Below are 12,512 nucleotides of genomic sequence, written 5' to 3'. Positions count from 1 at the left end.
TATATATATATATTCTGATTAGCTATTCACTGGGCATAGATTTTTATTCACAGACAAGAAAATTATGTACTCTCAATCCTCCCCATTATTCAATAAATGCAATAAAATTTCTAATAAATCCCAATATGATTTTTCATAGAACTTGACAAAGTAATCCTAAAATTCAAGTGGAAAACAAAGTACCAAGAATAAATGAAAGATTAAAGGCCAGATATTACAATGGCTCAAGAGAGAAATCAAAGCAACAACATCCAACCCAACAGAATGAACAGTAATCTACCTTACCTATCAGTTCTCTCAATACGAATGGCTTAAACTCTCCACTCAACAGACACAGGCTAGCTGAATGGATAAGAAAATACAGGCCACGTATATGCTGTCTTCAGGAAACACATCTAACCGGCAAGGATGCATACAGACTAAAAGTAGAAGGGTGGAGATCAGTATTCCAAGCAAGTGGAAGCCAAAAGAAGGCTGGCATGGCAGTTCTAATTTCAGATGATTTAGTTTTTAAACTAACAATAGTAGTGAAAGACAAAGAGGGTCATTATATAATGGTGAAGGGCACAGTTCAACAAGAAGAGATAACAATTTTAAATATATATGCACCCAACTTAGGTGCACCCAGATTCATAAAGCAAACCTTACTGGATCTAAGCAAATGGATTAATAGCAACTCCATAACCACTGGAGATTTCAACACCCCACTGACGGCACAAGACAGACCCTCCAAACAGAAAATTAATGAAGAAATAATGGACTTATACAACACTATAGAACAATTGGGTGCGACTGACATTTACAGGACATTTTACCCAAAAACCACTGAATATACGTTCTTCTTATCAGCTCACAGGACATTCTCTAAGAATGACCATATCCTAGGACACAAAGTAAACCTTAAGAAATTTAAAAAAATAGAAATCATACCATGTATCTTCTCACATCACAGTGGAATAAAAGTAGAAATCAACCCTAACAGAAACTCACATTTCTACACAAAAACATGGAAATTAAACAACCTCCTACCAAATGATTACTTCATAAATGAAGAAATCAAGATGGAAATAAAAAAATTATATGAAGAAAATGACAATGGAGAGACAAGTTATCAACTCCTCTGGGACACAGCTAAAGCAGTTGTGAGAGGAAAGTTTATCTCCATAAATGCCTATAACCAAAAGTCAAAGAGATCACAAATAGACAATCTAATGAAACGACTCAAAGAGCTGCAAAAAGAAGAACAGACCAACCCCAAACCCAGCAGAAGGAGTGAAATCAACAAGATCAAATCAGAACTAAACGAAATTGAAAACAGGGAAGCTATTCAGGAGATTAATAAAACAAAAAGTTGGTTCTTTGAAAAAATAAACAAAATTGACACTCCACTGGCTAACAAAAAGCAGAAAAGAGAAATCTCTAATAAGCTCCATCAGGAACAAAAAAGGAGATATCACAACTGATCCCAAAGAGATACAAGATATAATTTATGAATACTACAAAAATCTTTATGCACACAAACTGGAAAATATGGAGGAAATGGACAAATTTCTAGAAACACACAGCCTCCCTAGGCTCAACCAGGAAGAAATAGATTCCCTGAACAGACCAATCTCAAGAGCTGAAATAGAAACAGCAATTAAAAATCTCCCTAAATCACATATAAAAATTTAGTGTGCAATAAAGACAACACCTCAAATAGCAGAAGAAATGTTTTATGGGCAGTATTGGGCAACTTCATCACCTATGAAAAGATGAAGTTGGATCCACTTCTCACACTATATATGAGAATAAATTTCAAGCTATTGAGAAATATAAAAAACCAACCAAGCAACAAGTATAAGAAGAAAATATGGAGAGTTCAGCTGTAACATAGAGAATTGCCTCCACTATATAAAACATGAAACACCATTGCAGGGCAAAACGCTGCACGCAAAGTAAAATGACACATGATGAGCAGGGAGATATCCATGGCTTGTCACAGATTAGGAGTAATTATCCTTCATATATAGACACCTCTGTATGTATTTTAAATCTTAAAGAAAAAGACCAAATCCACTTAGAAAAATGAGCTGGAGCTATGGACACAGAAAATAAATGCAAATCACCACTAATCCTGGGAAATGATGTCCAACCATTCTCATAAGAGCAGAAATGAGAATTAAACCTGTCCCTTTCTAGGCAGAGCCCGGCGGGGTGGAGTGAGCACGCATTCCCCACATGCCCACAGGTGCTGTGCAGATCCACCCCAGCACTCACCGCAGCCACTGAGGGTGGAGTCTCATAAGATAATGTTGCAAATGTCCAGAATACAATCTAAAACTGCACAGCAAACCAAGCACCAGGAAAAAACTTGACTAACAAATGAAAATAATAAGCATAAGCTAAACCCAGGAAGAACCAGCTTCGGAATTATCAGAGAAACACTTCAAGGCAGCACTTGTGATTGTGCTCAGAGAAGGAAGGTGAACACATGAAATGAGCAGGAAGAGTGTGTGTCAGCAAAGAAGAAGAGGTGTAAAGGACAAACTGGGGGGAGGCATCAGTCTGTCACACTTTGAGCTATACTACAAGGTAATAGTAACCAAAACAGCATAGTACTGGCACAAGAACAGAGACACAGAGCTTTGGAACAGGACGGAGATCCCAGATATAAAATCATCCTCATATTGTTGTCTGATCTTTGACAAAGCAGATAGAAGTATACACTGGGGAAAAGAATCCCTATTCAATAAGTTGTGCTGGGAAAACTGGATAGCTACATGATTGAAACTGGATCCTCACCTCTCACAAAAATCAACTCACAATGGATACCAGACTTAAACCTAAGGTGTGAAACCTTAAGAATTCCGGAAGTAAATGTTGAGAAGACTCTTTTAGACATTGGCCCAGGTAAAGAATTCATGAAGAAGACCCCAAAGGCAATCACAACAGCAACAAAAAATAAACAAATGGGACCTAATCAAATTAAAAAGCTTCTGCACAGCCAAGGAAACTAACATAGCAGTGAACAGGCAACCTACAGAATGGGAGAAAATATTTGCATGCTACACATCCAATAATGGGTTGATATCAATAATCTATATAGAACTTGAGAAAAGCAACAAGAAAAAAATCAAACAACCCCATCAATAAATGGGCAAAGGACATGGACAGAAACTTTTCAAAAGAAGACAGACTAATGGCCAGCAAACATATAAAAAAGTGCTCAATATCTTTAATCATTAGGGAAATGCAAATTAAAACTACAATGAGATACCACGTAACCCCAGTGAGAATGGCCTCTATCAAAAAGTCCCAAAACAACAAATGGTGACGAGGATGTGGAGAGATAGGAACACTCTCACACTGCTGGTGGGACTGCAAATTGGTATAACCCCTATGAAAAGTAATTTGGAGATACCTTAAGGAGCTAAAAGTAAAAATACCATTTGATCTAGTGATCCCACTACTTGGCATCTACCCAAAGAAACAAAAGACATTCTATAATAAAGACATCTGCACTGGAATGTTTATAGCAGCACAATTCATAATTGCAAAGATGTGGAAACAACCCAACTGCCCATCAATACATGAGTGGATTAATAAAATGTGGTATATGTATACAATGGAGTTCTACTTAGCCACAAAAAACAATGGTGATCTAGCACCTCTTGTATTATCCTGGATAGAGATTGAGCCCATGCTTCAAAGAGAGGTTTCTATCACAAGGATGGAAAAATATGTACCACATGTACCCACCATCAAATTGGTACTGACTGATAAGCACTAAGGTGCTCACATGGTAGTAACACTAACCGGGTATCAGTCAGGTGGGGGCTGGAGGGGTGGGGGGCATGTGTGGGGGTAAACCCACAACTAATGGAAGCGGGGTACACTGTATGGGGGAAGGACATGCTTGTAGCCCTGGCTCGGATGAGGCAAATGCATTTCATGTAACCAAAATGTTTGTACCCCTATAATATCCTGAATTGAAAAAATAAAATAAAAAATTAATCGATTATCACACACACACACAAAATCTCCCTAAAAAGAAAAGTCCTGGTCCAGATGGTTTCACACCCGAATTTTACCACACTTACAAAAAAGAACTAGTACATATCTTGCAGAAACTATTCCACAACATCGAGAAGAATGGAAACCTCCCCGACACCTTTTATGAAGCGAATATTACTCTGATACCAAAACCAGGAAAGGATGCAACAAAAAAAGAAAACTACAGACCAATATCCCTAATGAATATAGATGCAAAAATTTTCAACAAAATCTTAGCTAACCAAATCCAGACGATTATCAAAAAAATAATCCACCACGGCCAAGTGGGCTTCATCCCAGGGATGCAGGGATGGTTCAACATACGTAAATCTATAAATGTAATTCACCACATAAACAGAAGCAAAAACAAAGACCACATGATTCTTTCAATAGATGTAGAAAAAGCTTTTGACAAAATTCAACACCCTTTCATGATACGAACACTTAAGAAAATAGGCATAGAAGGAACATACCTAAAAATGATATAAGCCATATATGACAGACCCATAGCCAACATCATACTGAATGGGGAAAAACTGAAAGCATTCCCACTTAGAACTGGAACCAGACAAGGCTGCCCACTATCTCCACTTCTATTCAACATAGTGCTGGAAGTCCTGGCTACAGCACTTAGACAGGAAAGTGGAATTAAAGGTATCCAAATAGGGGCAGAAGAGATCAAACTTTCACTCTTTGCTGATGATATGATATTATATTTAGAAAACTCCAAAGATTCAACCAAGAAACTCCTGGAACTCATAAATGAATTTAGTAAAGTCTCAGGATACAAAATCAATACACAGAAATCAGAGGCATTCATATATGCCAACAACAATCAAATTGAGAACCAAATCAAAGACTCAATTCCCTTCACAATAGCAACAAAGAAATTAAAGTACCTAGGAGTATACTTAACCAAGGAGGTAAAAGACCTCTACAGGGAGAACTATGAAACACTGAGGAAGGAAATAGCAGAGGATGTAAACAGATGGAAATCCATTCCATGCTCGTGGATCGGCAGACTCAACATCATTAAAATGTCTATACTACCCAAACTGATCTACAGATTCAATGCAATACCTATTAAAATCCCATCAGCATTCTTCACAGATATAGAAAAAATAATTTTACGCTTTGTATGGAACCAAAGAAGACCCCGAATATCAAGAGCAATTCTAGGCAAAAAAAAAAAAAAAAAAAAAAAAATGGGAGGTGCCAGATATCAAAGTATACTACAAAGCTGTAGTAATTAAAACAATCTGGTATTGGCACAAAAATAGGAATATCGACCAGTGGAACAGATGTGCGAATCCTGATATAAAACCATCCTCATATAGCCATCTAATCTTTGACAAAGCAGACAAAAACAAACACTGGGGAAAAGAATCCCTTTTCAATAAAGGATGCTGGGAAAACTGGATAGCCACTTGTAGAAGGCTAAAACAGGACCCACATCTTTCACCTCTCACAAAAATCAACTCACGCTGGATAACAGACTTAAACCTAAGGTATGAAACCATTAGAATTCTAGAGGAAAATGTTGGAAACACTCTCCTAGACATCGGCCTGGGCAAAGAGTTTATGAAGAAGTCCCCAAAGGCAATCACAGCAGCAACAAAAATAAATAAATGGAACAAGATGAAACTAAAAAGCTTCTGCACAGCCAAAGAAACAGTCATGAAAGTAAACAGACAACCTACAGAATGGGAGAAAATTTTTGCATCCTATGTATCCGATAAAGGGCTGATAACTAGAATATACTTAGAACTCATGAAAATCAGCAAGAAAAAATCAAATAACCCTATTAAAAAGTGGGCAAAGGACTTGAACAGAAACTCTTCCAAAGAAGACAGAAGAATGGCCAACAAACATATTAAAAAATGCTCATCATCTCTAATCATCAGGGAAATGCAAATCAAAACCACAATGAGATATCACTTAACTCCAGTGAGAATGGCCTTTATCAAAAAGTCTCCAAATAACAAATGCTGGCATGGATGTGGAGAGAGAGGAACACTTCTACACTGCTGGTGGGACTGCAAACTAGTTCAACCTCTGTGGAAACCAATATGGAGATACCTTAAAGCGATACAAGTGAATCTACCATTTGATCCAGCAATCCCATTACTGGGCATCTACCCAAAAGATCCAATGACACTCTACAAAAAAGACACCTGCACGCGAATGTTTATAGCAGCAAAATTCATAATTGCAAGGCTGTGGAAACAGCCCAAGTGCCCATCAATCCAAGAATGGATTAATAAAATGTGGTATATGTATACCATGGAGTACTATTCAGCTCTAAGAAACAACGGTGATATAGCACATCTTATATTTTCCTGATTAGAACTGGAACCCATACTACTAAGTGAAGTATCCCAAGAATGGAAAAACAAGCACCAGATATATTCACCAGCAAACTGGTATTAACTGAGTAGCACCTAAGTGGACACATAGGTACTACAGTAATAGGGTATTGGGCAGGTGGGAGGGGGAAGGGGGGAGGGTATATACATACATAATGAGTGAGATGTGCACCATCTGGGGGATGGTCATGCTGGAAACTCAAGACTTGTGGGGGGAGGGGGGGAAAGGGCATTTACTGAAACCTTAAAATCTGTACCCCCATAATATGCCGAAATAAAAAAAAATAAAATAAAATCTGTTTTCCTATGAAAAAAAAAATTAGCTGGGCATGGTGACACATGCCACTTCTGATTTTTTTTCAGTCCACTTAATTGTGTTTATATAATAATAAACAAACAAATCTGGGGATGAAAAAATATAAGATTTTCCTACTGCGTTATCTGCTACCATACTACCTCATCGCACTTTTCTAGGAATCAAAACAGCAAGGCAAAATTTGCAAGGCAAACACTCACCTTTTAGTTCCATCTGGAGCAGAAGTTTAAGCCCTAGTGCAAATGCAACATTTGAGCTGAGACAGGCAGCTAACTTGTTAGTGAGGATTATGTTTCCATAGTGCTGAGAAATAAAGTTAAATGGAAAGAAACTGACAAAAAATAGAAAGTTTCCAGCAGGAGCAGCAAAGTGGACTGCAAATAAGAAGGATATTATAAAGTTAGTTTAGGGAAATCTGCAAAATAAGGAATTACAAATAACTTTTTATACTACAACAAACCACTACTAGAATGTAAGCTCTATGAGTGGAGAGAATTTGTCTTTCCTTTTCACTCTTGTATTTCCAATGCCTAGACAGCACACAGTATTGATTCAATCAAATATGTGCTGAATGAATGAATAAATGTGTAAGTGTGAGGAAGAACTTTTCCTAGAAAGCTTATCCTTACATGTGTGGTGATAAATATTTACAATCATTTAAACAAAGACTGATCTATACAAGTATTATGAAAAATTCTTTTTATAAATATATTTATTCATAATCTTAGCTTGAAAAGTTATAAATGTATACCATCCTATTAACATAAGCTGAATATACTTAGGTAGTGTTTCCAAAAAGTTTGAAGTTATGGGTAGGAAAAAAAAGGCCTTGATAAACTTTAAAATATATGCTTCCAGTCTATACTATGAAACTAAAAAAGAAAGAATAGATGAACAAATAGATAATTACTGAGGGTTGGATGTAGTTAAGTTTATAAGCATGGCAAAAGAATTATTGTCAAGATGTCAAGATAATATAAAATCAACACTGATGAAGAAAGTAAAAAAACACACAGATTAAATCACAAGAGATGGTACTTTCTAACATTATGAATTATTTTTATTTCTTCTACTTATTTTACCCACATCATACCTTATCCATCATCAGCATTTTTAACAATCTCCAAAAAATAGATAACATCTATTGATTTCACTGGATATCTGCTGATATAATCCTAATCTAAGTGCAATATTTTATCTGGATTTCAAATTTGCTCCAGTGCTTCCATTTGCATCCTATATAGGTAGACAGACCTTTTAAAGACAATTTTCCATTGAATTGCTATGCCAATTGTAATACAATAAAATTTACTTAAATTGGCTTTAAAAAACTTCCTTCTATTTCTATTTCTAGTAAGGGTGAACTAGATATTTTGGATGAATCTTCCCAATAAATACAACTAGAAAAGCTGATTGAGAGTATCAAAATGATCAGCTGATTGTATTAGAGAGATCAGAAAGCAATGAAGAATTACTGGGCCATGAGCTGGTTGAAGGAAATCCAGGAGTGAGCTCTGTATTTGGGGCCACTTTTTCCGTATGGGAATTTACCAATCTAAAGACAGTAACTGAGAGACTGAGAAGAACTTCTGGCACCCTTACAGGGATGCGAGGGCAAAATGGGAGCCCAGGGCATGGTAAGGATGAAGGCTGCACCAAACTTGCACATTTTGGATAAGGATGCTACATAGAACCAAAACAATTTTAGTCTGGCTTCCAGTCATCTAAAAATTCCAAATTCTTAAACTAGATTAAGAGAACACTGGAAGAACTAGACTGACAAGCTAACTTCTCAAAAGAAAAAATGGACTAACACTCTGGGAGGCCTAGGTGGGAGGAATGTTCAAGGTCAGGAGTTTGAGACCAGCCTGAGCAAGAGTGAGACCCCATCTCTACTGAAAATAGAAAGAAATTAGCCAGACAACTAAAAATATATAGAAAAGAAAACTAGCTGGGCATGGTGGCCCATGCCTGTAGTCCCAGCTACTTGGGAGGCTGAGGCAGAAGGATCGATTGAGCCCAGGAGTTTGAGGTTGCTATGAGCTAGGCTGATGCCACAGAACTCTCTAGCCTGGGCAACTTGACTCAAGGAAAGAACACCAAAAAAACAAAGAAACAATGGAAACCAGAAGTGTAACTTTTCAGTTCCAACTCCCACCATCATTATTACAACTTCTTCAGGCTGAAATAGACTCCAAGAGATTTAAAGAGCCAGACCTTCTTTTCCCCTTAAATTCCCCCTTTCCCTGTTTGAGAGGCAGACATTTAAGGACTAAGACATTCAAAGGCAACCAAATATATGAGGGAATTTAGAAAGTCACCATGCGTCCTCAGGAAAAGTCACAAGCTCACATAAGCCCTGTTGACACCTCAGGTTTTCATGCCTCTGGAGGATCCTTGGTACAAGAGATAACCCATAATAATAATTTTTCAAAAACAGTTAAGTGGTCGGGAAGGATAAGAAGAACCTGATTTCCAGAATTATCATAAGATTCAAATGTCAAGTTTTAAACAAATATTACAAGGAATACAAAGAAACAGGAAAGTATAGCCCATCCATAGGAAAAAACAAATCAACAGGAATTGTCCCTGAGTAAGACTAGATGGTGGAGTTATTAGATAAAGACTCTAAAACAAATATCCTAAAGATGTTCACAGAGCTAAAGGAAGACATGAATAGACTCAGGAAAATGATGTATGAACAAAACAGAAATATTATAAAAAGTGTCAAAGAAAATAACAAGAACATTGTGAAGCTGAAAAACACAATAAAAGAAATGGAAAACTCACTAGAGGGATTCAAAATCAAACTTGCACAGGCAGAAGAATCAGAAAACTTGAGATAGTATAATTGAAATTATCAAGTTTGAGGAAGAGAAAGTACAAAGACTGAAGAAAAGTAAACAGCCTAAGGAACCAGTAACACACCATCAAGTGGGCCAACATATGTATTTCTGGGGACCCAGAATGGAGAATGAAACAGAGAGATTATATGAAGAAATAATCTAAAACTTCTCAAATTTGATAGAAGACATGAATATAAACATCCAAGAATCTCAACTAACTCCAAGTAGGATGAACTCAAAGAAGTCCACACCAAAACACACTATAATCAAACTGTCAAAAGTCAGACAAAAAGAAAATCTAGAAAGCAACAAGAAAGAAGCTACTTGTTACACACAATGAATACTCAATTATATTTAACAGCAGAGTTCTCTTCAGAAACCTTGCAGGGCATAACACAGTGGGTTAATATATTCAAACTGCTGAAAAAACAAAGCCCTATAAACCAAGCATTCTATATGTGACAAATTGTCCTTTAAAATTAGGGAGAAATAAATAAAAATACAGACCTTTCAAGAAATGGTAAAGGGAGTTCTTCAGGTTGATATGAAAGGACACTAAATAGTAACTTAAGGTCATATGAAGAAATAAAGGTCTTTGATAAAAATAAATTCACAATTGTAAAAGCTAGTATTAGCCAGTTGCAATGGCACATGCCTGTAGTCCCAGCTACTTGGGAAGCTGAGGTTGGAGGATCACGAGCCAAAGAATTTGAGTTCAGCCTGGGCAACATAGCAAGATTACATCTCTAAATAAATAAATAAGGAAAAAATTTAAAAAGTTAATATTATTGTAACTTTGGTTTGTAACTCCACTCTTATTTCCTACATGGCTTAAGAGAGTAATGCATTAAAAATGATTACTAGGGGCCGGGCGCGGTGGCTCACGCCTGTAATCCTAGCACTTTGGGAGGCCGAGGCGGGCGGATTGCTCAAGGTCAGGAGTTCGAAACCAGCCTGAGCGAGACCCCGTCTCTACCAAAAATAGAAATAAATTAATTGACCAACTAAAAATATATATACAAAACATTAGCCGGGCATAGTGGCACATGCCTGTAGTCCCAGCTACTTGGGAGGCTGAGGCAGTAGGATCGCTGAGCCCCGGAGACTGAGGTTGCTATGAGCCAGGCTGACGCCACGGCACTCACTCTAGCCTGGGCAACAAAGTGAGACTCTGTCTCAAAAAAAAAAAAAAAATGATTACTAGGGTTCTTGTATGCTATTACAACTAAGTTGGTATTAATTTCATGTTATAACATTAGGATATTTAATGTAATTCACAAAGAAACTAAAGAATAAATACTAAGGAAAAAGAAGAAATTAAAACTTATACTCAAAAAAATAGCAAAATGGAAGAAGACCCTTCTTATCAGTACTTAAATAAAAATGGATCAAATGCTCTAATAAAAGACAGATACTGACACAATGGATTAAAAAAAAATTATCTAACTATATGCTCTCTAGATCCAAAGGCACAAACAGGTTGAAAGTGAAAGGATGGAAAAGATAATCCATGCAAATAGTAACCAAACCCATTTGAGACCCAGTGACCAATGTTTTTACTGGGGGCCGGTCATGTAAGTATTCCCTAACACACACCAAGATTCAAGACTCCCAGAAGGAAAGCACGGGTTTCCTGTAAACCACATTGTTTGCACAAACAACTTAGGTACAGAGAGACTTCTTACCATTCAGGGAATGCTGAGAAAGCCCTTAAAAGTTAATTAGCCAGATGCCAGCCAAAGGCCAGCCTTTCAAACAGGCTTTTCTAAGGATAGGAGTCTCAGGCGCGCTATCTTAACTCTTTTTTTGTTTTGTTTTTGAGACAGAATCTCACTCTGTTACCCTGGGTAGAGTGCAGTGGTGTCATCATAGTTCAATGCAACCTCAAACTCCTGGGCTCAAGTGATCCTCCTGCTTCAGCCTCCTGAGTAGCTGAGATTACAAGTGCATGCCACAACACCTGGTTAATTTCTCTTTTTTTTAGATATGGGGTCTCGCTCTTGCTCAGGCTGTTCTCAAACTCCTGAACTCAAGCAATCCTCTGGCCTTGGCCTCCCAGAGTGCTAGGATTATAGGCATGAGTCACCTTGCCCAGCCTATGTTTATTTTTTTCTGCGTTATTGTGAATACCAGTTGTTAACCGTGAAAACCAACCTGATGACCATAACTATGATAATACATTAAAAATGAAATTACCTCTAATATGTTAAAACCCCTACTGTAAAACTCTATTTTTTGCCCTAAAATAATTTTCTAGGGATGATATTCTGATGGTTTAGCACAGAAGAAAGATTTGGGAGGAATAATAGCATTTGAGGTCTAAAAAAATAAACATTCCTTAATCTCTTGGGGTATAATTTAAAAATGGCTAGTAGAGAATTCTTTTTTTTCCCAAGATAGATGACTAGAGACACCAGTGACCAATTCTCCTCAGAAGGAAGAACCAAAATTATAGGTGGTCCTAGCTTGAGTAGAGTATTTAGGAGAGAGTGATGGAGCCTATTGGAGAGTTCACCGAAAGAAGTTTAGACAGCAAAAAAAAAAAAAAAAAAGAAAAGAAAAAAGTAAACCCGAGGGATTTAGTATTCCATGGAAGGGGAGGTGCAGGTGCTTTGGGCTCTCCCAGCCCCTGTAGCAGACTGTTAGCATCTGAACTTAAGGAGAACACCTTTCCCCTCACAGGTCCAAGTACTGGAGTGGGCTTCCTAAGGCCATTATACTGGGCTATAACCTCACGCAGGGTCTCTTGCTTTGCCCTTGGACCCAAGCTATGGTGGTGGGTGCCACACTGAGTGCACACCCACTGTAGGACTTTGTAATTCTTAAGGACCTTCAACTCTTGGGTTTTAACATCACTGGATCCCTTGCAGATGTTTCCCAGCAGCTACTTGGATTGTGGAAGCCCCACAGGGTGGATAGGTCAAGAGGAGCAGCAGGATTCCCAGCAGT

The 12,512-nt window shown here is 37.5% G+C and overlaps 1 protein-coding gene across 1 annotated transcript in view; it reads right to left on the bottom strand.

Moving 5' to 3' along the window:
- The window catches only part of LOC142862389 (phospholipid-transporting ATPase ABCA3-like), a 35,302-nt gene that overhangs the window by 18,413 nt on the left and 4,377 nt on the right, over positions 1 to 12,512 (bottom strand). Inside the window, exon 2 of the mRNA XM_075994881.1 lies at positions 6,918 to 7,091. Within this exon, the coding sequence (XP_075850996.1) occupies positions 6,918 to 7,091 (174 nt within the window). The remainder of the gene's footprint in view (positions 1 to 6,917; positions 7,092 to 12,512) is intronic.

The sequence above is a fragment of the Microcebus murinus genome, chromosome 19 (assembly GCF_040939455.1).
Source record: "Microcebus murinus isolate Inina chromosome 19, M.murinus_Inina_mat1.0, whole genome shotgun sequence".
Lineage (NCBI taxonomy): Eukaryota > Metazoa > Chordata > Mammalia > Primates > Cheirogaleidae > Microcebus > Microcebus murinus.
This window is presented reverse-complemented; position numbering and strand designations above follow the sequence as displayed.